The 25084-nt window shown below is 37.8% G+C and overlaps 2 protein-coding genes across 3 annotated transcripts in view; both read left to right on the top strand.

The window, feature by feature from the left end:
* LOC118745981 (platelet binding protein GspB-like) overlaps positions 1 to 16150 on the top strand; it is a gene marked incomplete at its 5' end in the record, with an annotated part of 30902 nt that extends 14752 nt beyond the window's left edge. The window contains 3 exon segments of one of the 2 annotated variants that reach the window (XM_036479687.1): positions 4342 to 4596; positions 5223 to 10551; positions 14925 to 16150. In XM_036479687.1, coding sequence (XP_036335580.1) covers positions 4342 to 4596; positions 5223 to 10414 — 5447 coding nt within the window. 2 annotated transcript variants of the gene reach the window in all.
* Positions 16151 to 18523: 2373 nt separating this feature from the next.
* On the top strand, positions 18524 to 25079 carry LOC118746491 (the record flags this gene model as incomplete). Its single annotated transcript, XM_036480338.1, has 2 exons — positions 18524 to 19725; positions 24340 to 25079. Coding segments are annotated over exons 1-2 (1284 nt in total), but the record flags the coding sequence as incomplete, so codon positions are not given.
* Positions 25080 to 25084: the final 5 nt, after the last annotated feature.

Below are 25084 nucleotides of genomic sequence, written 5' to 3'. Positions count from 1 at the left end.
TTTGGCCAATTTATACTTAGACATAAATTTTTTATCATTTAAAATGAGAGTAAGTTTCTTCTCTTCTAGTATCTGGACATAATTTTTGTTAATAAAAAAACCGGACACAATTTTTTGGTATAAACCCATGGTCAATTTAAATTTAGACAGAATTTTTGATCATTAAAAATGAGAATAAGTTTTTCATTTAGAAACTGGACATAAGTGTTTGGTCATTTAAAATCCAGAAATAATTTTTTGGTAATTTAGAAGTTGAACATAAATTATTTACCATTCTAACATAAATTTTTCTTAACTAACTAAATGAGAACAAGTGTTTTGTCATTAAGAAACTGCACATAAGTTTTAGGTAATTTAAAAATAGAATGGTAATGTATAAATAAATTCGGCATACATTTTTGGTCATTTAAAACCTGGTCATAAAAATTCTTAATCGCTTTAAAAAAGAGAATACTTTTTTGGTCATTTCGTAACGGGACATATTTTTTGTTATTTAATAATTGGGCATATTGTTTGGTTATTTTAAAGCTCGGCATGAACTTCTGGTCTTTTTAAAACTTAAAAAAAAAAATTGCCATTTATAAACTGGGATTAATTTGCTGGCCATTAAAAGATTGGACATACCGAATATGGTAATTCAAAAGCCGTACATACATTTTGGTTATTCCAAAATTCAACAAAAATTTCTGGAAGCTTTTAGGACTGGAAATTTTAAATTGCCACCATGGATATAAAAATAGTATGCATTAACTATTGAATTGTAAGAACAGGACGAAGATTATGTGCACTTCTTTCGCATGTGCTGTCTATATCGCAACAAATGGTAATCAGGCTGGGCGAGGAGGTATTTATCGAAATTTCTTAACCAAGCACTCTCAATTTTTCTAGCTGTGCCGTGATGGAAGACCCACCATTCCGGTTTCTTAATTTCTGGAAGTCTTTTTTTTTTTTGAAAAATCTGGGTCAATCGCATTTGTTACGGATAGTAGAGAGACGAATCAATGCTTTCGTGAAGCTCCACTAAACTTCAGCAGCAGCACTGCAGCACTTGCAAAACTTCTCCGGGCTTTGATAAGAATTTTTCTGGTGGATGACTTATTGTCGTGCATAAGTAGTCCTCTTTTCATTTATTATTTCGTTTCAGATATGGCTAACTATATGTGGTAACTCGACCTGCATATTAAATGTTTTACTATTACCTGCATATAGTCATTATTTAGGTATGAAAATAACCTTTTGAAATCTGATGTTTAAAATTCTACGACTACGAAAACGTATTATGAGATTTGGACTTTAGAACCCTTTACTATTAAGTAATAAGCAAAGATGAAAGTTAAATTGTTCGGTATTGTCCAGCCGTTGGGTTTGATGACATTTTTGTCGAATCGATCAAGACAAAATCGGCTGCACTTTTGCCTAACATCAGTCAACACAAATTTAGCTACGCTCTGAGTAAATAGTGCAGAAATTTTACAAGCAAACACTTCTGATAGAATAGAATACAACAGTTTTATAAATCAAACAGAACTATGACAGCTACCGATGGTGTGGTGTTTTAGTCACTCCGCACATAATATCAAATCAACCTCCGAAATACTCACGGGTTCATTGGTCTACCTTGATATTAATGCCTTCAACAACGTAAGTCTACAATTAAAAATATACACGACGAAATGATAACAGTTTTTGAAGTCGGTAATGAAATTATTTTTGCAATTCAATTTCCTAAAAATGTTTACTATAAAAGATTTATTCAACAATTTGTATTGAGCTTGAAGCGGTTTTTATTGAAAAACTATTGTGGAAAAGCAACCACAAGCAAGCTTTTCCACAATAGTTTTTCATTAAAAACGGCCTCAAGCTCAATAAAAATTGTTGAATATAATTGTTATAAGGCCATAAATTAACAAAAACATAAAAGAGTTATTTCTGTTTGAATCAAGAATGGAGAACAAAATTTATGATCAAAACTAAATGCCATTCTGCTAGCCTTTTCCCAAGAACGCTTACAAATCCAAACCGAAATGAGAACAAAACCTGCGGGAGTGTTTTTCCAAGAACGAAAGTGAGAAAAAACTTTCGACAACGTTCTCAACGGGAATTATATAAGAACAAAGCGAATAAAATGCGAACAATACTTTCGGAAATATTTTTAAGAAAACAAACATTCTGGAAAAAGACAAAGTGGAACGAAAAGTTTAAGGAACTTTCTCTCGACGAACAATATGGGAACTAAAGTCTCAGAAACGTTCTGACACAGAACGAAACAAGAAAAAGTTTTCTCTGAACCATTCGCGAAGAGTGGAGGCACTAACAAAATTTTGCTCATAGCGCTACATCTAGTTTGAAATGTTTGAATATTAAAATTAATCAAAAAATAACTGAAAGAGAATTCTGCAAATTAAGTTAACGAATGAAATTCACAGTTCACCCTAGTGATAAACGATGTGGAAGTTGAAATAATCCAACTTTCCTTTGGCTTAGAATTCAAAATCGTGGTTCCCACTGAAATGATTTTTCATATTAACACGTAGACACCCCTATAATTCTTAACGTTAAATTCTCAAACCTTTTGTTTTGATTTTGTTCTCCATCAAAACGTTCCCCAGAATTTTGTTCATATTTTATCCTTCTAAAAACGCCCTTACGCTCTTTAAGGAGCCTCCCCCCCCCTTAATAGTTCTATTCCCGTTCGGTTCCTTTGTGGGAACGTTCTTGACATTAAATTTCATTCTCGTGCAGCACTTAACTATTTAAAACCGAAACGTTTTCTCGGTACCTGGTTTGGATGCATAATTTTTTCTGCTTTTGGTTAAAGTTTTTCTTTGTAGAAAATTCATTTTTCCCTAAAAATATTTCTTTCTATAGATGAGGTTATTTCCTTTTCCTATTTAAAAAAAAGAAAAAAATATTTTTATCAAAAATTCGTTTTTATATACATATATTTCTTCCTAAAATTTATGATGAAAAAACAGAAAACTTTAAAATTATTCTCACAGTTTTCTTATGAGTGAATAAGCTCTTTGGGAAGCTGTTTCCCTTGGTCCTGGAAGGGTTAAAAGAGGCATCGGGGAACATTTTTCTTATAGGTGGAATTATATTCACAATGCAGGAATCAAGCGAAGACCTGTATGTGCCCAGGATGAAGAACGGGTGGACTGACGCGACAATTAGCACAGCTACTTGGTCTCGGCTCAAACCACATTTATTATTTTGGAGAGATAAAACCTTCGAACTCTGACTGGGTTTTTCACGTGGCACTGTCGTACATTTGATTTGCGTATCCTATGCTTTGGCTGCTTAAGTGTAATGGTATTTTAACCATTCGAAATATGGAAAAAGTCCATGGAAATGGTTTATCATCGACCTAACTCTATATATCTTAGTTTTCTTCGACCACTTCGTGAATAAGACGTGCCCCGGACGCCTTCGGCTCTTTGCTACTCCTTCTATTTAAAATCAATCAAATCAATTTAACGTGAAATTTCAAGTAAAATACACTATGGAATACTTTTAAGGTGTGTTTAGGGCCCTGTATTTATGCGTAGTAGTCAAGTCCCAACTCAGTACATTTTTTTACAGTTGGTTAAAATTTACACGTTTTAGCTCTAAATTAATCATTTTGGCTTCAAGCATAACTCTTGTCTTCAGAGATTCATACAAAATTAAACGACCAACTTTTAAGAAGAAGTAGTAGTCCCGAAGTAGTTCTACAATAGCTTCGAAATGGTTCTGAAGTCGTCCTTAACAGGTCCCGGAATGGCCCCTAACTAATTCCGAAATTATTCTGAAATAGTTCTGCATTGGCCCCAAGACGGTCTAAAAAGTCATGAAATTGTTCTGAAATGATCTCGAACAAGTATTTCAACGGTGCAAAAATAATGTCTTATTATTGCCAAAATGATTACTAGCCCCAAAATGGTCCCTGAGCTAGTCCGGAAATGGTCCTGAACCAAAATAGTTCCGAACTAGATCCAAGATGTTCTTGAATAGTCCATAACTAGTCCCGAAATTAATGCTCCTAAACATTCCCGAAAAGGTCTTGAAATAATCCTGCATAGGTAAAAAATGGCACTGAACTACTCGCGAGCTAGTCCCGAAATGGACCCGAAATAGCCCTGAAATAGGCCAGAAATTTTCATTTTTACACACAAGAAGCAGTTACAAATTTTCTGCTTCGATCATCGACCAAGCCGTAGAAACTAACTTATAACCCCAGTACCTACTGAATATTTGGAAGTTATAGTATAATCTGTCCGACTAAAACTACTTGTGCTTACATTTGCATATGCATGTAAATATGTATGTACATAGGTACTAGTGATTCTAAAAATATTACAGAGGATCCCACTGTTACAAAATCGCGGCGAATTGATCACAAATTCGAAAAGCTCACAACGCATGCTGGCGACATTGACGAACAAGCGTCAGCATTCGATGCTAATTTCGACGCAATGGTGCACGATGATGAGTTAAGTAATTTACAAAGTGAATTTTCGAAAATGAGTTGGGATGATAGTGTGTCGCCGACAACAAACACTTTGGGCGATATCGGTCAAAATACACCCGATAATGATATACAAGATATTGCAACAGGTATTAATAAATAAACTTATTTACAAAAAATAATTATGAAATGTATGAACAAAAATTAACATATATACATATATTCAAAAAGGCTTAGTTTGCAAGTGAAATGCAAGATTTTTGCAATGCAAGGACATTATGGAGTTGCAAGCATACCGCATAAATTTGTATGTCTTAAAGTATGATTTTGACAATTGATATACTTATATATATATATATTTTTTTTTTTTGAAAGATACTTACGTACATATTTCCAAAATATGTATATTTAGCAACATATTTGTACATACATAGGTTTTGTTAAAGTTGAGCTCTAATTGCATAATGGTTAACAATTGCGTTTTCTTTTCATAGAAATGCTTTTTTCAATTTTAATTTCAATGATAATGGCTCAAATTTGCATGCCGAATATACTTACTTGATTTTAGTCTTTTATTTGCAAAGAAAGTAGCAAACTAATTTACAAAAACAATATTATATGCCTATATTCTTTACCTGACATATATACCTAAAAAATAACCACTCGTCTATCTCTTTAGTTTCTATCCTCTTATTTTTTCAGTTAAAATTTAGTTTATTCTTCTTTGATACTTTAAAAAATGTCTTTACTTTTACACTTGTTTTAATTTTTGTAGAGACAGGCTTTGAGTTCGCTAAATCATCTGAAACCACCCCAGTACCCACTGGCGCTACAACAACAACTGCCCCAACTAGTTCCGATGCAGATGCCCCAACACCCAGACCTCGTGGCGCTGGCGCTAAACCAGCTTCACCAGTTAGAGATATTGTTGCCGGCGATATTGCACAGTGCCTCAAGAGTGATGATGCAACCAGCCTTCAGACAGACTCCGCTGAAATCTTGTCAGATTTATCATCAACTGCACCGGTACCAAAGCCACGCTTGCAAATGAAGCCAACGGACTCTTTCAAAAACTTAGCTGCTTTGGCGAGCGAACATTCGGATAGCATCAGTTTACGTAGTTTGGATATGACAGAAGATCTATCTAAAACCGATGAACCGTCTACGGAAATTTCTATCAAGTCATCACATGCACGCGATTATCCTACGACTACAACTATCACAACGACTACAACAGCTTCTGAAGATCACACCGAGTCACTAGAACCCACAAGTGAGATTTCAGTAGACGATGCCGACACAGAAAAATCCGAACTTGTCGATGGTCGTGGGAAAACTAGTTTCTATATTGGCGAATCGAGCCGAAATATTATTGTCAAAACCACGCCTACAAAACCAGATGGTGATTTAGATGCGTCTGAGGACACAACAGCAGCTGCAGAAAATGTCGCTGAGGCTACTATCGAGGCCAAGGATATAGCGTTAATGAAGGAGGTTTCCGTCGATTCGGATGAAAGTAACGATATATTTAAGGAATATGTGACAATGAAGCGCGAAACAGGCGAAGCTGACAGCAAAATAGTGCGACAAGGTTCCGAAACCAGAAATGATCTCTTGGAACAAGAACCGCTTAAGGAAAAGCCAACTGATGAAGACAAAGTGTCTACTACTTTTATGGTAACTGCAGAAATTTCACAGCCTTTCGCGGAAGAATTTGAAAACATTTTAAAGAAACCAGAGGCATTTTTTGATGATTCGTTAACCCCGAAATCAGAGAAATTCGATTTGCAACTAGAAAAGAGCGAATGGGAGACAGCGGAGAAAGAAATTCCTGTGGATGGTAAACCTAAGGTGGTGCACTCACCACAACAGTTGAGTGAGTTGCCGAAAGCTTTGATTGATGAAGAAATGGTTGCCAGAACATTGGAAGAAGCACAAGAGTCGTTGAACGCTGCAAAGAACGAACTGAAATTCATAGTTAAGGATGGAAAATCAATTAAAGAATCGCCATCAGAATTCGAGTTTCGTTCAATATCTCAGGCATTCAGCAGCGCGGAGAAAAAGGAAAAATCTATGCCAGAAGCAGATCCCACGCCAAAGGCGGCTCAACCGCAGGAGCGTGAATTCGCGGAAATGGCAGATATTTCTTCGTTTATAGGTATACCAGATACTTTGAAAGATACAACTGCACTCTCAGCTTACGAGTCAGCAAAAGAAACAACTGAGTTACTCTTTGACGGAACAACAAAGGAAACTTTGAATAAGGAAGCTGTTATGGCACACTATGCGCGTGAGATTTTCGAAGAGGTCAAGCAAGAGGGTAAAGATGAGCATGGCTCGTTGGGCTTCATATCAACCGGCACTGCAGACGATTACAGTTCGATGGAAGACTATGCAGCCAAGGAAGAACATGCCTCCCTTGGTTTTGTATCAACAGAAACTGTTGAAGACTTCAGTTCAATGGAGGACTACTTTCAGGAAAAAATGACCAAGGCTAGCGTAGTAACTGTAGAGGGAGGACCAGTGAGCAAATCACCAATTGAAGATACAACTGTCGGCAGCGCAACGGTTTTTTCGGAAATAAGTTCCGAACAAACAATGAAACCATTCGAGCAGGTAACACATCGCATTAAGTCAGAAAGCAGCTCAACTGATTCCACAAATAGATGGTCTGTACCGGAAATTGATCAGTCCAGTTCAAGTGAAAGCTATTATAAGAGTTTGGATAAGAACGACAGCCGTCCACTGTCGTCAGATGTAGACAACTTATTGACGCAGGGGAATTCCTCGGAATATCAAACTGCATTGGACATGTCTTCAGTAACGCGCGAAACTACTGAATATGTTAGCGCCGTTAGCACACTCCAAAGCAGCAGTGGCAAGACCATAAGCTCACACGAAAGCATGAAAAGTTTAGATTCGCAATCGGAGACATCCGCGAATTTGGGTAGTATTGATGTATCGGAATTATCGGAAACTTTGGTGGCATCCTCCACAGAACCAGATGCCTTAGAAGCTGAGGAATTGGCACATATTCGCGATTTGCGCGCTGATGATGAGGACAGCGATGACAGCCTAGAAATACAAAACTACGCCAAAAGCGAACAGCAAATGCAAAGGTCATTGATGAAACGTTCACAAGAAATGATATTTAAGCCCAAGCCAGAGGAGACTAAAACCGAGGAGCAGCAATTCGAAACAATTACTGTCGAAGAGTTTCCTAAACCTAAGGAAGTTGAGAGAACATGGGGTTTGGCTTATCCCGTAGATGAAGGAAAACTAGACGATGTAAGAGAGCCTGAACGGCCCGAAGATATTTTACTTTATCATGGCGATATCAGACGTTCCATTGACGATTCCAAGCTAGCATCAAGTTTAGATGAAGGTAGCATACTTTCGGTCAGCATGTCGAGTACATCGAATATAGAGACTGTGGTAGAGAACTTCGAGGATATGATTGGCTCGGCCGGTTCTTCTTCCCTCACTGGCATTGAGGCTTTCGGCTTCCCACACGATGAACAGCCATCCTCCTTTTACGAGCATGAGGAAACATTTAGCATGGAAATGGAAAGCAAGGAACATTCCCCACCAGATTCAGCAGCCACAACTCCACCCGGCGAGGCACGCAAGCGTGGGCACAGGCGTAGTGAAAGCACCGCAATCACTGGTGATGTTTTAAAGTCTATAACTGATAAAGAGCTGCCAGTTTTGGGCGAAAATAAGGAATCCGAAAGTGAGTCCGACACAGATCCATACGAATCCGAATATACCAGACAGTTTCGGTCGCCAAGCGAACGCAAAAACAACAAAAAGAAGAAACAGGCAGCTGCCGAAATGGATCATAGCTTCGAACTCGAAAAGCGTCCTTTCACACCGTCACAACTTGTCGCCGAAGTGATAGTAGAGGACAGCGCCACTGAAGAGATGGAAGCCGAAGCCATTGAGGAAGAGCGCCGACCATCGCAAAATATGCAAGACTATTCAGTAATACCAGACATAACAGTAACTGAGGACTTTCAAAAATCGCCAAGCCTCGAGGAAACCGCTGACGGTTTCGAAGAGAAGTCCTTATATAAAGTAAAAACTCAAGAAGAGCTACACAAGGCCGCCGATGTACCGCTGCATGAGCAGAAACGTGCGGAAAAAAGTGAGGAAACATTTCAAAAACTAGTACAGGAGCAATATAAGCAGAAGTTGGCGGATTTGCAACGTCCACAAGTTGGCGATAGTGATTATGATGATGATAAGGCACCAGACTCGCCAGATTCATTTGAAATGGTTGACCAACCTGATATTTCCGATGATTTTGTGATTATCGAAGAGGTAGCTAAAGAAGCCAACGAAGTGGATTTAGGTGCGAAAAGCATTCAAATTCAGCCCACAAAATACGAATCCAAGCATGATGAGGACGTTGAGAAAATTATCATAAAATCAGCACCAGCCGATCCCAAATTAGGCTCACAAATATTCCGTGATGATCTTAATTTCGAGTTCGAGGAAAGTCCGCCGACTGCGGGTAGTAGCAGCGATCCACAGGAGGAGAGTGACTCCGGCGACATGGCTACTTCAAATAAACGCTGGGTAGAAATGCAACTCACAGACACGCAATTGCGCTATCCCTACGATATCACTGGTGGCGTGTTGGAAGACATCAAAGAAGAGGATGGCGAATTCGAAGTGGGTAGTAGCCGCATTAGCAGTTTCAAAGACTCCTTTTCCAGCACACCGGAGTACGACGTCATGGCTGCACGGCGATACTATGCACGCGGTGAACACGATGATGTTTCGATGAGTAGTTTGCAAGAATTCGAGTCGCTCGAGCAGGCTATTTCATTGGAGAACCGCAACAAAACGCATCAGGGTTCAACGGACTCCAGCAATGGTAGTTTCACGCGGCGCTATATGGTGCGCCACAGTGGCAGTGGCACAGCACAAGGCGATGATATATCCATCTCAAGTCTCAAAGAATTCGAAGGCTTGGAGAATGCCTGCATAGAAGCGCATTTGATTGAAATTAAGGCAAAAGAAGAAGCCGCACTACTCTCGCGCTCCGATGACTCGAACAAATCGAATGACAGCGATCGGGAAAATGGTGCAAGCGCTGTTGTTGTAAGCAAAGTGACACGCACTGTAACACGCACTGAAATGCTGCCGGCACAGCAGCAAAACATTGAAGCGCTGCTCAAGCAAAAGCTCGAAGAATGTGAAGGCAGAGATTCACTGGTTAAAATTACGGAGGTGTCAACTGAACCGTTGGAGGCGAAAATAAAGCTCGATAAGCAGGATTCGGAAAAGGGAAGCGTAGACAGTTTGGAAATTAACAAAAGTCTCGATATGCGCTCGAGCAGTATTGGTAGTTTTGAAATTTCAAAAGACGCCACCACACGTTCGGATATAGACTCACTGGAAACTGATCGTAAACAACCAACACGCGAAGAAAGTATCGATTCCATGGAAAATGAGCAGTTTGATTTATTGGCAAGATTTCCAATAGCTGGAGAAACTACACTAGGCGAAGGTCTGACAACAACTACAACAACCACTACGACTACCACAGATGCAGAGGGTCATGAGCATATCGTTACGCAGACCGTAACCACAACAACAAGCACCAGTGGCAATATAACGCTAGAATTCCCCAGCGAGCAACTACCCAAGGATGTATCGACCGACTCACTTTGCATTGAACAAACCAATACCAGTTCGGCGGGCACAACTGCCACCTATCAGACCAGCGCCGGCAATTCACAAATGTCTGGCAGCGTAACAAGTTGTGCATCGAGTACACTCATGGAGGACTCCTATCCTGGAGCGCACTCCAGCTTAACATCTAGTAGCTTTTGGTCTCATGAAGAATCAACGGTTGTGGAAGATAAGAATGTCTTAGAAGAAGTGCTGCTCGAAGATGCTGAAGCGCTGAAACGTCGACAAGTACAGCAAAGATCAGATTACGATGATCAACATTAAACGATGCTCGACAGAGATGTGAGAGAGAGAAAGAGAGAAAGTGAGAGAGAAGAGAAAAAACTAGCATTAAACTTCACGCATAAATAAAATACATTCTTAAGGGATTACAAGCTTTTTATACATACATCAGTGGTTAGGTAAGCACCAAACTTCATTGTTTCATTGCGTATCTTTACTGCATACTTATCTAAATAGTTACGAGAAAGCGATTGCAAAAAAAGAGGCAGGTTTGAGTTTCTCTTGCAAGTTTTCATCGTTATGAATTTTTAATACAATTCGTTGTCTTCTTAATGAAAAAAAAAAGAAAAAATAAAAAAGAAAATATATGCAGTAGAGCTCAACTACGCGTAGAAACTGTAAATAAATAAGAAAGGGACCTTTTTTTGGTTTGATCAGGTTTAACTATATAATGGAGATGTATGTTTGTACATTAAGGTCGTTCAAAAATTAATGCCGGGGTGGAAGTTTGAAATGTTAAGCTCTCACCACCTAGGATTTTTCTAAATGGAAAAAAGAATACCATTTCTACGAAAAAGTGTTTTCCCCATATAAAATACATGGAAAACTTCATGGTCCTTGAGGCAGTTCGAAATAACATATACAAAAAAATCGGGTATTCTTGTTGCGCAAGAAGAGACATGTATTTAGATGGCAGCACTTTCAATCATTCCAAAATTACATTCGGTAATTCCTCATTGCTGGGACCAGGAACCCTACGAACCTTTTGTAAAAAACCCACTATGCGCCAGTGGATAATACGCTCAAATAGGTTAGGTTAGGTTAGGTTACGGTGGTTGTCACTCCGTACGGAACGGCAAAGAGAGACACACTTAAGCCATTTTGACCCATTGTGATGCCACCATGAACGAGCTCTTGTTCCTTTCCCTTAGTTTCCCAAACGCTCAAATAAGACACAATAAAAAGGAAAATCAAATTTCGTTATGTTTCAGGTGTTAAGCGGTCGGAAAGAAAAGTTCTTTATGTTCCTTTAGTTCACAAGATCATAAGAGATTGCAATGTAGATTTAAACTACCTTATAGTTCATGGAACTTCATATCTGGTTTTTGCTTTCGTTTGATAAGAATTGTAGAAAAATTAAGCAAAGCGAAGAAAATTTCAACATTTAAACAGTTAGGAAAAGTTAATAAATTTTGCTTACATCTAAGCGAAACGGCAATGTTGGACACAGTGGCTAATTAGAAAATAAGAACAAGAATCTTAACGTCGCTTGTACGAAAATATTTAAATTTTTATAAAACAGAGTACATTCGACATAACATTGATTTTTATTAATTTGAATCGGCATCCCTACGATACAATTGTTCGTGCATACAAAGTCCATTAAACACTCCAATAAAAGTTTGGTGCTTTTTTCGAGTAAAACGCGATTTTTTCTTGGGTTTTAGTACTTTTTCAAATTCAAAACTTGGCAATGCTGGTATTAACAACCTCGTGCAGTGCGCTTTCCACAGATCTACCCTAGGGTATGCTTGTTGCGCTTTGCGTGTGGACGTCAGTACATTCCCTTACCCACTGGTAGGTCATATAGGCGTTTCAACGTCTTTTGAATAAGATATGCAGGAACCGCGGCCGCTGTGGTGTAGTGGTAAGCAGTGCGCGCTTCCAAACCATAGGGCCTGGTTCAAGCCCTGGTCAAAAGGTTTTATCTTAACAACGGTCGCCCCTCTGCCATGAAAAACAGCTCCTCATAAAAATACAATCGCCGTTCGGAGTCGGCGTAAAACTGTAGGTTCCTCCATTTTATGTGCCAACATCAAGGCGCACGCTACAAATCGGAGGAGAAGCTCGGCCAAACACTATATATGTGTAAGCGCCAATTTATTATTATTATTATTATTATGCAGGATTTATTAGCTTAAAGTCCCTCATGAATACCCCCACCTCCCTCCAAATTAAGCAACTTGCTAAAAAAAAAGTTAAATGAGGTTGCAATCTGCCACATGAGTGTAGCAAGAAGGCAGTTCATCCCATCCCTGTTTTGCAGGGATACAAAGCATTGATGGCTTAAGCTACCTTCACCCTATCCGCGACGTCCGAGTCAGCTAAGCTTGGCACATCCCGGCTAGAGTCCATTCAAGATCCGTCTGCCCTCTAAATACCGGCCAGACATCGAAACTGGTTAGTATACTTCTTAACGTTGACGCCTCAGACCTTCCAAGATCCGTCTTCGCTCAAAATACTATCTAGAGTCACATTGGACCAAGCTAGTATCTTTTGGAGCCACGGACACCACATTTGTGGTCTAAAAAGCTGCACAGATCTGCTGCCAAGAATCCTTCTTTGCTTGTCCTATTTGTTCAGTCGTTTTGGCCTCGACTACATTTGGTTTTGTGGAAAAGTTTTCGTGGTGTCGATATACATAATTTGATCGCGTAACTTTTGCTTGACGTTTTTTTCTCGAAATTGCCTTTTTCAACCTCTAAATGACCTTCGAACTTTAACTCGTTCTGGACTTCTTCAATGAGCGAAAAAAATGAATTACCAAGTCGAGGATGCTGTATCCTTTGGTCGTATTACCGACTTCTGGTTTCGACCGGAAGTGGGTTAAACTGACCAGAAGTCCATTTGTTTAAATGGGATATACATATTTTTACCACAGATTCGAATTCTGCCCATAAAAGTTCATATCTTTTGTCGGAAACTTTTTTTTTGGTTTCGACCGGAAGTGGATCAAACTAACCGGAAATCCATTTTTTCAAATAAGATATACATGTTTTACTACAGATTTGTATTCTATGGACCAAAAATACCCAAGTTTTGTTTGAATCTTTTTTCTCAGAAGTGCCTTTTTCAACACTTTTCAGCGAGAGACCAGGACGAGTTAAGGTTCGAAGGTCATTTAGAAGTTTAGAAAGGCACTTCCGAGAAAAAAGTTTAATACAAAAAAAACGTATTTTTATCTTTAGAATTAGAATCTGTAGTAAAAACATACACGCGTAATAAAAAAAGGACTTCCGGTCAGTTTAATCCACTTCCGGTTCAAACCGGAAAAAAGTTTCCGGCAAACGGTTTGAACTTATATGGGTAGAATTCGAATCTGTGATAAAAATATGTATATCCCATTTAACTAAATGGACTTCCGGTCAGTTTAACCCACTTTCGATCGAAACCGGAAGATAGAGCATCCCCGACTTGGCAATTGATATTTTTTCGTTGTCCAATAAAAATATTTTCACTCGTTTAAGAAGTTTAAGTCTAGGACGAGTTAAAGTTCGAAGATCATTTAGATGTTGAAAAATGCACTTACGAGAAGAAAAATTCAGACAAAAGCTATGCATATGTATCTTTAGAATCTGAATATATAGTAAAAACATGTAGGTATATCTAATTTGAATAAATGGACTTCCCGTCAGTTTAACTCATTTCCGGTCGCAACCGGAAGTCGCTAATGCCACCATTAGAGCATTCACGATTTAGTAGGTAAAATTTTTGAGGTTTTGAATAAAAAATATTTCTCACAATTTTAGAAGGGCTGGACGGGTGATTTAGAACACCTAGTATATACATACACTGCCGGAACAAAGTATTAGCACAGCAAATTTTTCACAATATATGCAACAATTTTTATTCTAATATTTTTCCGCCAATTTTGTATAAAAATATGGTTCATTCAACAACAAAAAGCATAAAAATAAATTCCAAAATTTTGCGCAAAATTCGCAAATTTTCAACTTTTTAATCAGATTTTTTTTTGAGTATGCAGTTTTGGAGCCCATTAAATTCTAGCAAAAAAAGCAATTTCAGAGTTAGTCAAACATCGCGTTGATTTTTGAATTTTTTTTTTTTTGGTTGAAGGTGTTTTGCATTTTTTCCATATAAAGTATTTTCGAGAAAAATTTTTTGTATGGAAGAGACTTCGTGAAAAAAATTGCCAAAAATCAACGGTAATTCCTAGCTACTTAAAACTTGCACTTTACTATAATAAAATTGATTGATAATAAAATCTGATTAAAAAATTGAAATTTGCTGAATTTTCGCGAGTTTTGCACAAAGTTTAGGAATTATATTTTTATGTTTTTTGTTGTAGAACGAACTATATTTTTATACGAAATTAGTTGCATATATTGTGAAAAATTTGCTGTGCCAATACTTTGCTCCGGCAGTGTACATATAATTTTGAAAAAAAAAAAAATTGTTTAAATAAGCAAACAATTTTAAAGACTTTGATTCAGAACATACACATACATATGTAGCTCATTTACTAAAAAACTATCATTACTCAAAAATAAAAACAAATGTTCCAGGAGACGCGTTTAAAGTTTTCAATTTACTCCCAAAATGTAGAAAAAAAGCATATTGTCTTCTGAAGCATAATATACCGAGTAATCCCGTATCATTTGGTATTTTTTATTTTTTTTTTAATTATGACAGTTTTTAGAAAATGAACGATATGTAAATAAAAACGAACAATTTATAAAATATATCCATCAGCAATTCAACTGAATTTTTTGTTTTAAATAAAACCAAACCATCTTTTTTTCTTTTACAGATTTAAATAAATAAATGAAAATGCATGCTTCGTTAATGGTGAACCAACATCGGCAAAGGCTGGGAGATTTCGATTAACAAAAATATACATACATATTTACATACTGCATACTTCAAATACATTCCCTATACTTAGTAAACTGATACATTGCATTTTAAAAATTATCGACGCATCGAACTTTATGAAATACACGGTGAACTATGAACTATGTAACTCCAGTCTTCACTTAAAACACGTTTTTTTAGTAAAACCAAAAATAAAAATTATAAGCATTATAAAAAATATGAATCCACACAAATACCAACGCGTTTGCCATGCAAACTAGTTATTGTTAAATAAAATTTGTTTTGGGTAGATAACAAATTATCCTGTATATTTTGGCTTAAAAGTAAATGTGACCCTTTAAGTGTCTATTATCTATTAAATGTAATGACTTTCGTTAATTGGCTTTAACCTTTCAAATGTATCCGAACTTCTTAGAAAACCTATGCACTAAATATGTTGTATGTCGTTAAGTTAATTGTGTGTACTTGTACTTTTTTAAGAACCATCAACAATTTTCTACATTACATTGATACATTGATTAAAACAAATGTGAAACGCGGTTAAAGATATTATTTATTGTGTTAGTGTGGAAATTTTGCGAGGCAGTAGTTTAGCGGTCGCTGTAAAGAATTTAATATTTTTTGAAAATTATTTAAATACACTAGTCAGTCGTATGTAGTAGTTTAGTTTAAGCAGCTTCAATGGGATACATGCATACATATTTGTTTGAAAACGTGTATGATGCCTTAACAAATATGCAAAAAAAAAATATATTAAATAAATAAAAAAAAAATGTTTAAAATAAAAAAAAATATATAACATGCTTTTAAAGTGACTTTGTCTTTTTCATTTTTTAATCCAAAGGAGCAAATAAAGCCTAAGCATTTTAATAATTTATATTTAATATTTACATTAAACTTAACTTAAGTACAATATTGAAAATATTTATGTAATAAAGCACATACATACATCAAATGAAATAATAGCAAGCATACCAAAAATAAAATGCAAGCATGTATTACCATTTATTATTAGTCGAAAACTTATTGCAAAGTAAATATTAATACAAAACAAAATGCATTTCCTATCAGTGCATGAGAGGACACAGCATAAATGTGTATTTGTAATGCAACACACATGCCTACGATTAACCAAATAAAAGCTTAATCATATAAAATAAACTGATTGTTGTTTGGTTTTGCCGTCGAAATGTAATTAGGTATGTATTTTTGGACTTTCGGACATTTTCTGCTGCAGCGTAGCATCCATCCGTAACAACTTCCAACTTCCCCCAAGAGTTTTTAGGGAATGATGCTGGAGTGACAGTCCTTGACCAGATACGAGTTTGGGTCGTTCCGTTTACGTAGACCCGAGTGTCGTGACTACGATCTTATTTGCATTAGTCCTGTTCCAGGTACTTTACGATTTGCAAGATTTACAGGAAAAGCTGTTTTCGCCTTTAATAAACCTTATGGAAGGTGGCGACCGGGAACGACTTCCTGTAAAAGACCTGCAAGTCGTGAAGCACCTGGAACAGACTTATTATGAGGTTTGCCAGTGCCCTCTGATTGGTTACCGTTATTAGAAGCACTCAAACATACATATGTATGTATATATGTACATAAACAAAGCCAATGAAAATCGAACTCTATGCAATATACGAGAAGATCTAATATTTACAACTTCGTAATAAATAATCAATGTACCTACCAACAGATTATAACTTAAATTTAATTTCAAATATTTAAGTTTTAAACGGTACTACAGTAGATGCTTTCAAATAAGAACCCTCAGAAATTAGAATCTTCCATTTATTTTAACTAAATATTTTGAAGAATCGAACGCTCTAAAATTAGAACTTCAAACATTCCCTTGCTACTGAGAATGCAAACAATAAATTGAGTGGTGAAAAGTGGTTTATCAAAACACGTTCTTCATCTTTAAGCGATTCGTAATACCATCACTTAAGCTCCTTTATTTCTGCTTTAAACAAAATTACCAGAAACTACATAGAACGATTCGAAAATTCGAACCATCTCAATTACAAAGTGATTCCAACTAGTGAGCTTCAACTTTTTACAAATTTTGCATTACCTTATTTTAATGCAGGCATAGCAGTATCTTGGCATCAAATTGTTTTACACTCGACAGAGTTGAGCAGGGTTCACACGATATGTACATCTGTACAGATTTGTCCATTTGCACCGTTACAGTGTGGTGTTTACTGAGCTGCTCTCTTTCTCGATAAAAATTTCTAGACAACACCACGCTCTGATGCAACTACATACATATGTACATACATGAAAAACGCTTCCGATAGGCGATTCTTTGCCGGACATGACAGCAGTATTTCCGGTATATTGGACCTTGCCTTCCTGGCTTCAGGTTTCAATTGAGATTTCGAACTTTCATTATTTGTATCTTTGTATAGAACGTTTTCGCGATATTTATATATACAGACAAACATATAAACTAATCACGGAAACTTTCCAATATCTTTGCTAAACTGAAGAGACTTGTCGTCAAATAAAAACTTCCTCCGCAAATTCGCGCACTTTATGCTGTTGCTTGGTGAGAGATGCCACATAACAAAAAAAATTCTGAGACATCAACAGGGTGAAGCACATGCAACATATTGTGGCGAATACTGCGGCAACACAAAGCGAACAACGAGAAATAGGCAGAATGTTCGAGGAATGACGTAGAATGTTCCACAAAGAGAAACGTCAAGTTGGATGAACACTGCGAACAGCGAGAGAAAGAGAATGAGCGATAAACTTCAGAATGTTCTAGAGTTGCCATAAGTGCCAGCGCAGGTATATAAGGGCGCCGCCACCACGAGGTGAGTTAGTTACGAAGTTACAAGTCAGCAAGCTACAAGTAAACTGAGCGGAGAATCGAGTTGCGAATAAGCAAGCTATAAGTTTAATTGTGTTAACAAGTAGTAAAGCGTTGTTATTGCTTTAACAAGTATTGTAAAGTGTTTTTACTGTATTAGCAAGTATTGTAAATTGTTTGTTGTACAATAAAGTTAATTGTACTACAATTTGGTCAACGTTAGCATTTATTTAACAATCCAGCGATACGAGCCCGAGCATATTTGGGAAATCCCTCAAGGTTTCGAGGATAATCGTAACAATATTTATACAAAGCAAAGAACGTAAATGTATAAGAAGCGACAACTCGTTACTTTGAAAATGTGCCGCGACGATTTTGACCGTTGAAAGGTTGAGACAAAGAACGTAAATGTACATTTACGTTCTTTGGAATCGACAACTCGTGGGTTTAAAAATGTTCCGCGACAGCTAAGGCCATATCTGAAATGCTGAGATGAGCAGTTCGTCTCCCTTTTGTCTCTGTCCGCGTCAGATTTTTGCCTCGAACCATATATGTTTTTTGATGGTCCCTAATTAAAGATTTATGTTCTTTGATTTTAGTTTTCTTTCTCGTGTTTGGCAACTGTGGTTCTTTTATGAATTAGCAGCACTTTTTAGTTCTAAACAAAACACAACCCTGAATGCCGTGCCAGCTGAGCATCCAACAGCTGTTTCACGAAAACAAGAAATGTGTGATTGGAATCGTTTTCTGCACGAATTCTGGTGAAGTTTGTGGAATAATCGTACGAAAAGCAAGTTCTTTGCATAATAAGTGAACTTTAACTTTTTTATGCAAACATATTGAAAAGTAAAATAAACTACAGTAACGTTCGTGAAATTGGATAACAGATTTCCATGAAAGTTCGTTCACATTTATTTTGAAGTTTTTAATTTTTCGCTGCATAGGATACGCATCGCAATCGGCTATAGAAGCAACAACACTGCCAGCAAGTATCGCTGATCAGCCGACGGTGTGTGTACGTTTGTGCTGCCTGCTGCCATTTTTCGGTGCGTACTTTTGTTGTTGCTCGCCTTGTATTGCTCGTTATTTGCTAGCTCGACATTCCATAAAAATCAAGTTGGTAAAAATCGAATAAGAATATGTTTCTTGAATGCATTTCAACGGTGGAAACTGATTGACCACACCTAATCGAACATAAGAAAAAGTATTAAACAAAATTTGTGTACTCCTTACGCAGTATTTACTCGAAAGGCGTGTTTCGCCCGAATTTGAAATAGCGAAAATCGATTTCGTTTTTGGACTCGGGTGCTGTGAAAAGTTCGCCAGCGAATTGAGATAAAAACGATCTAGCAGGAGCCTCAAGACATCTGCGATATGGAGAAATTAAAAGTCAAAACTATAGGTGTGCTACGTGAGCGTGAAGGTGTTACAAATGGCAATGGAAATGGCGTTTGTCGTGTGGTGACACTTACCTCTGCGATTGCTGATAGTGGAGGCAATGTTGCTGTTGTTGCAGGTCGTGCTGAAGATGGGAAGAATGACGGTGGTGGAAGTGGTGGCAATTGTGTCCCAGCTAACCGCCCCACCACTGCAGCAGCGCTTGTGCGTCAGTTACCTAAAATGTCTGCCTCGGATTTGGCCGGAATATTGAATTGTAAACGTCGTTTGGAATGGACAAAAGAGTGGTTGAAAAAGAACCAAACAGAGTTTTTGAGCAAAGAAAATCTACGCAAAGAAATACAATTCCGTAGTAATGAGATATATCACTTTAATTGTTTTTTCGACATAACGGAGCGACAGTTCAGATACTTGGTGAATAACCTATCACCAGTTATAAGTTCCTATGAGCCGCATCGGAAGAAGAAATCATTTAGTGCAGAGGAGAGAATTGCTATAACGCTAAAGTATTTGGCCACGGGTATGTGCACATATTAAAATTTTTATTTTTATTAAGCCTACAAAACTTTAAAACTTTATTTTTTAATACATATTAACGTATAGGTTATTAGATTTGCATGTGACCAGAAAAGAAATGCGCATGCTTATATGTACATATTAGTGTGCAGTTATCAAGGACCAAAAAATCGGAGGATTAATTTATTTGTACTTTGATATTTGATTCTCAAGTCACTCATATACATATTTGTGTATTCCTGGGCTCTAGGTTCATGAAGAAAATGTTTTCGTATTTATTTTGATAACAACGAGTTTAATTTTTGATAGGCATGTCCTTAGTTACAGATACTCAAAACATCCGTGCAAATCAATGAATACAGCACTGCTTCATTTGTGATCGATCTCTAGTTCACTTGCATAATTGTTACTATTCGCACCCTCTTAAACAACTTCTTGAAGACACATGTAACCAACACAGGTAAACGCGCAGTTCCGAAGCAGAGGAGCGACCGCTAACATAACGTCGCCTGGGTAAAAGATTGTCTTAAGCGCCATTTTGACGATATTTAGTTCTAGATGCAGTTATATATTTTGAAATAAGGTCTTTCGATTGGTGTTAGTTATTATTTTTAGTTATCTCCTTTAATTTCCGGGATAATGACTACAAATTTTACGATAATTTAGTAAAACTTTAGTTGGTGATGCAGTCGTATTAAACTAATCAATATCTTAAAGCGTTCTCCATTTTTGGATATCTCCCTTAGTTTCCGAGATATTGAGTAAAAATCGTCATTAATTTGGTAGAAATTTTGATCACATTTTGTCGAATTTCATACAAAGTGGCTGCTAAATTGTGGGCAAATGACGCTTACGACAAAATTTTACTAAAGAAAATCCTTCATAAACTCAAAACTAATTAACAATACACAAAAGTTGAATAATTTAAGAATTTTGTGAACTAGTAACATTTTCAGAGACTTTGGAGAAAATATATATTCGCATTTTTGAGAAATTGCATTCCAAACTTCAATCGCGATTTCCCACAACCTTCCGAAGTTAACATACGACAATCGTTTACCCAGGCAACGATAAGTCAATTGGGAAGCTAAACACTCTCTCGAAGACAAGCTTTTTATTTGGCGCTGTAACCGCCCATGACAAAAACATATTAGGGGTATTCTCCGAGTATTGCAAAGATCTTGCACGGTGCACGGTTTGCAAAGCTGTCCCATAAGAAAACCGGTTTTTACTGTGCAATCCGTGCAATCTGTGCACCGCGCAAGGGCTTTGCAAGACTCAGAGAATATCCCTAATGTTTTTATCATGGTAACCGCCTAAGCGATTTTGGCCGAGTACAGCAATTGCCAATTGTAAATTCCAAGAGAAGCTAAGTGCTCTTCCTATTTGTAAATTGAAAACACGCTGCTTTTAATAGTTGAAATCTGATTAACAAGCGTTCTAAAAAGGGGTTTTCATATAAACTTCGAATAAGTTTACTTCTGCAAGCGTAATTTGCATGTTTGTATCAAAAAAACGTATATAAAGTTTTTAAAGGCAAATATTATACAAGTGTTTGACGCGTATATTTATAAACCACTTTACTTTGAAATTAAATGCAAATGTAGAAGCGGAGGAAGAAAGATTCATTCTCTAAGGAAAGATTAGCTCTATTTCAAAAAATTTGATTCGAGAATGGGCTGGATTTCGAATTTACAATAGAGGTATTCTCGAAATTTTACCGTGCATTCGCTTTGCAAACCTTCCAGAATACCACTAATCAAGGTGGAATAAATAGAATAACGAAGACTCCGTTATACTGCGGAATGGCCAAGTTATCGAGTCGAAGATCACCATCTTCCCCCCATCCATTGTCGAAGGAGAGGCAAAAGTTTCGTTTTCCAATTAATGTTTGGAGTCCAAGAAAAATCACAAGAAATATTTTTTATTACTTTGCTTTTGCTGTAAGTTTTCTTGAAGAAATAAATATATGTACAAGCATTTTTTTCTTGAGCGCTGCGAACCTATTTTATAAATTCTGATAGAAGAAATTTTATTTTCCATATCTTGTGCGTCATTTTATCTGAATTTTTCGTATGAGAGCTGGAAACAGCCCTTAAGTTTTTAAGAATTTTTAGCCGAGCCTAATGTACCGATTACCAGTAGTTCACAAAGTATGTATTACGTTTTACAATGGGAGTAAGTACATACACACATGTGTATATGTAAATTCAAAACTTTGAATTAAATTAGCTCATTTTTACGACTTTCATATATCCAGAAAAAATTTTCGAACGTTCGTCATAATGCTTATCGGGTAATTTTTTAACATTTTTCAATGTGATTGAAAGAACGAAATTTGTATGCAATTAAAAAAAAAATTATAAAAGGTTTTAAGACGTCGATACCTTTTGGTATTCGCGATACTTACTCGGTACTTGTGAAAAAGTATCGAGCTCTCGATACTACTCAGTACTTATGAAAAGTATCGATATTCTGTACTCGGTACTCGTATCGTTCTATCACTACTCCTGGATTGCCTACTCAGTCCAAAGTAGCACTTGTTGGAAAGAGTGATTCTGCGTTGGATTTCCATGCTGACATTATTATCGGTGTTAATGCTGGTTCCCTAGTAAACGAAATTCTGTACTTTCTGGCAATTATAACTGTCAGCAGTGACGTGGATGCCAAGGCGCGAATCTGCTGACTGTTTGTTTGATGACAGGATATACTTCGTCTTGTTTACCACCAGACCCATTCCTTTGCTTCCTTATCCAACTTGGAATAGGCAGAACAGACTTCGCGGTTTTTGTTACCGATGATGTCGATGTCATCGGCATAAGCCATCAATTGCACGCTCTTGTAGTAAATTGTTACTGAGCGCCTCAGTTCTGCAGCTCTTATTATCTTCTCCGACATCAGATTAAAGAAGTCACATTAAAGGGAGTCGCCCTGTCTGGGACTCCGTTTGGTGGCGAACGGCTCGTAGAGGTCTTTCCAAATTCTGACGGAGTTGGTGGTATTGCTCAACGTCATTTTACACAGCCGTATCGGTTTGGCGGGGATGCCAAATTCAGACACAGCGGCGGGTAGGCAACTCCTTTAATTACTGTCGAAAGCGGCTTTTAAGTCGACAAATAGGTGGTGCTTGCCGATCCTTTTCTCTCGGGTCTTTTCCAAGGTTTGGCGTATTGTGTATACCTGGTCTATGGTGGATTTTCCAGGCCTAAAGCCACACTGATAAGGCCCAGTCAGTACATTTGCGGTGGGCTTCAGTACGCCCTGGTCTTGAAATCTTCTGTAAGTCGCCTAACTCTCTGGTTGTTGTTGTTGTTGTTGTTGTAGCAGCAGTGCTCAGCCCCCCAGATTATGTCATGTATCGCCGTCTTCATCATCCGACTCTGTAAGCCTGAGGCCTAGAAAGCGGGCTGCGTCGATAGGCGCGGTCCAGAGCGCTTCTGGTGTCAGGGTCGTAGGGTTGGAGGTGCACGTGAAGAGGTGCTGGGTGTCGTGGGGACCTTGCCCACATGCAGGGCATGTGTTTGCACTGCTGCTACAACTAACTCTCTGGTAAAAAGTTTGGGCATTCTTCCTGTAGGCCAGCATTTCAAGCTCTTCACACTCACGTATTTCGTCCTCTCTTTTTATTGCGGCAAATTAGTATCGCTTCCCTCTTCAGATCGATGTTTGGGCCTCGGAGTGTCCGTACGTCCAAAACACTGGAAGCATACCTTGCGTCTATCACAGCATGATAGATTTGGTTTCTCGTTTTTTCATCCGGATACAGCCACGTAGCTCGATGAATCTTTTTATTCTTGAACCTAGTACTGCTACTTGCATGTTTTGGGCCCCGGCGAAGTCGATCAGCCTCTGTCCGTTGTCGGACGTTTCGCCGTGTAGACTGAATTTTCCGACGGTGGTTCCAAAGATCCCTTCCTTGCCCACCCTGGCATTGAAGTCGCCAAGCACGATTTTGATATCGTGGCGGGAGCAGCGCTCGTACGAGCGCTCCAAGCGCTCATAGAAGAGATCCTTGTATACCTCGTCCTTCTCTTCCGTCGGAGAATAAGCGCAGATGAGCGATATGAGAAGGATCTCGCTTTGACGCTGGGATGAACGACAGTACACCACAACAACAATACTCCGCGACGGTGCGACTTTGCGCTCGGACAAATCTTGTCGCTAATGCGATGCTCCTTCTGGAAGGCGAAGCGCTCGTCAGTGGAAGATAAACCTTGTGAGAGTCGCGGCCAGAGTCTTCGCAATTTTACTCTCTGCCTACTTATCTACGGCAAACTTTTATTATACGAGAAGTGTATTCGGAGAGTGGCTAAAAATACATACTAGAGACCCAGTAGGGAATTGATTGCTTTAATACACAACACAAGTAATTTTTAAGCAATAAACACAACCGACTTCAATTCTCATATAAAAATTCAGGAGTTCCGTTAATTTCTTCATGATCCAATGATCGGATGTAACCCATTATTACTGTGGGAACACCCTTGAGGTTCCGCCTTTCCGATAAACAAACAATTATCGAAAAAAAAATCCTACGAACTGATAAGCTCCTCCTATTTTTTGGAAGTCCGATAAAAATATTGTTAAGTTATATATTAATGTTTTTGTTTATTTTTAGGTGAAGTACATTCATGTCGTAACTATTGCTTCCGTGCCTCGAAACCTGTGATACTAAAAATGATAGCCAATATATGCCTCAATATATACGAATTACTCAAAGACTTATTTGTCTCACTACCAAAGACTGATGAGCAATGGCAAAATGTGGCTAACGAGTTTCAACGCAAGCACTGCATGCCAAATTGTGCCGGTCATCTGGCTATGCAACAAATCAGATTCCATTCTTCATCACGTGCCGAGGAACAAATTGACTTTATTAACAAACAACCACTCATCTTCACATCTATTGTAGATAGTAATAATAATTTCCTGTATACTGATATTGAAAAGACTCAAGCGGGAGCTATCGATGAAATTTATGAAAAATCCACAATTAGACAGATGATTGAAACTTATGAAGTAAAACTGCCAGTTAGTTATGAAGCACAGGATGGCAGTATTGATCAATCCTATTATTTTGCAAGCAAATGTGGCCTGCCTCTGAAGCCCTATCTGCTGAGCGGAGCCGCTGATGTGCCAAATGACTCACGAGTTAATTACAATAATATCATGAATATGGTTAACAGACATACCGAAAACGCGTTACGTATGCTAGCCAACATATTTCCCATATTGTCGCAACCCTTGCGCATAGATGAGGAGAACGGACGTAAAATAATACTCGGTTGTGTGGCCTTGTATAACTTTCTGCGAAAGACAGACCGCACATTCTATAAACAAACTGAAAAGATCACATTGAAAAA

The sequence above is a fragment of the Rhagoletis pomonella genome, unplaced genomic scaffold (assembly GCF_013731165.1).
Source record: "Rhagoletis pomonella isolate Grant_MI unplaced genomic scaffold, Rhpom_1.0 Rhpom_scaffold_00010, whole genome shotgun sequence".
NCBI lineage: Eukaryota > Metazoa > Arthropoda > Insecta > Diptera > Tephritidae > Rhagoletis > Rhagoletis pomonella.
Note: the sequence above shows the minus strand (reverse complement) of the source record. Positions and strands in the feature narration are given on the sequence as shown.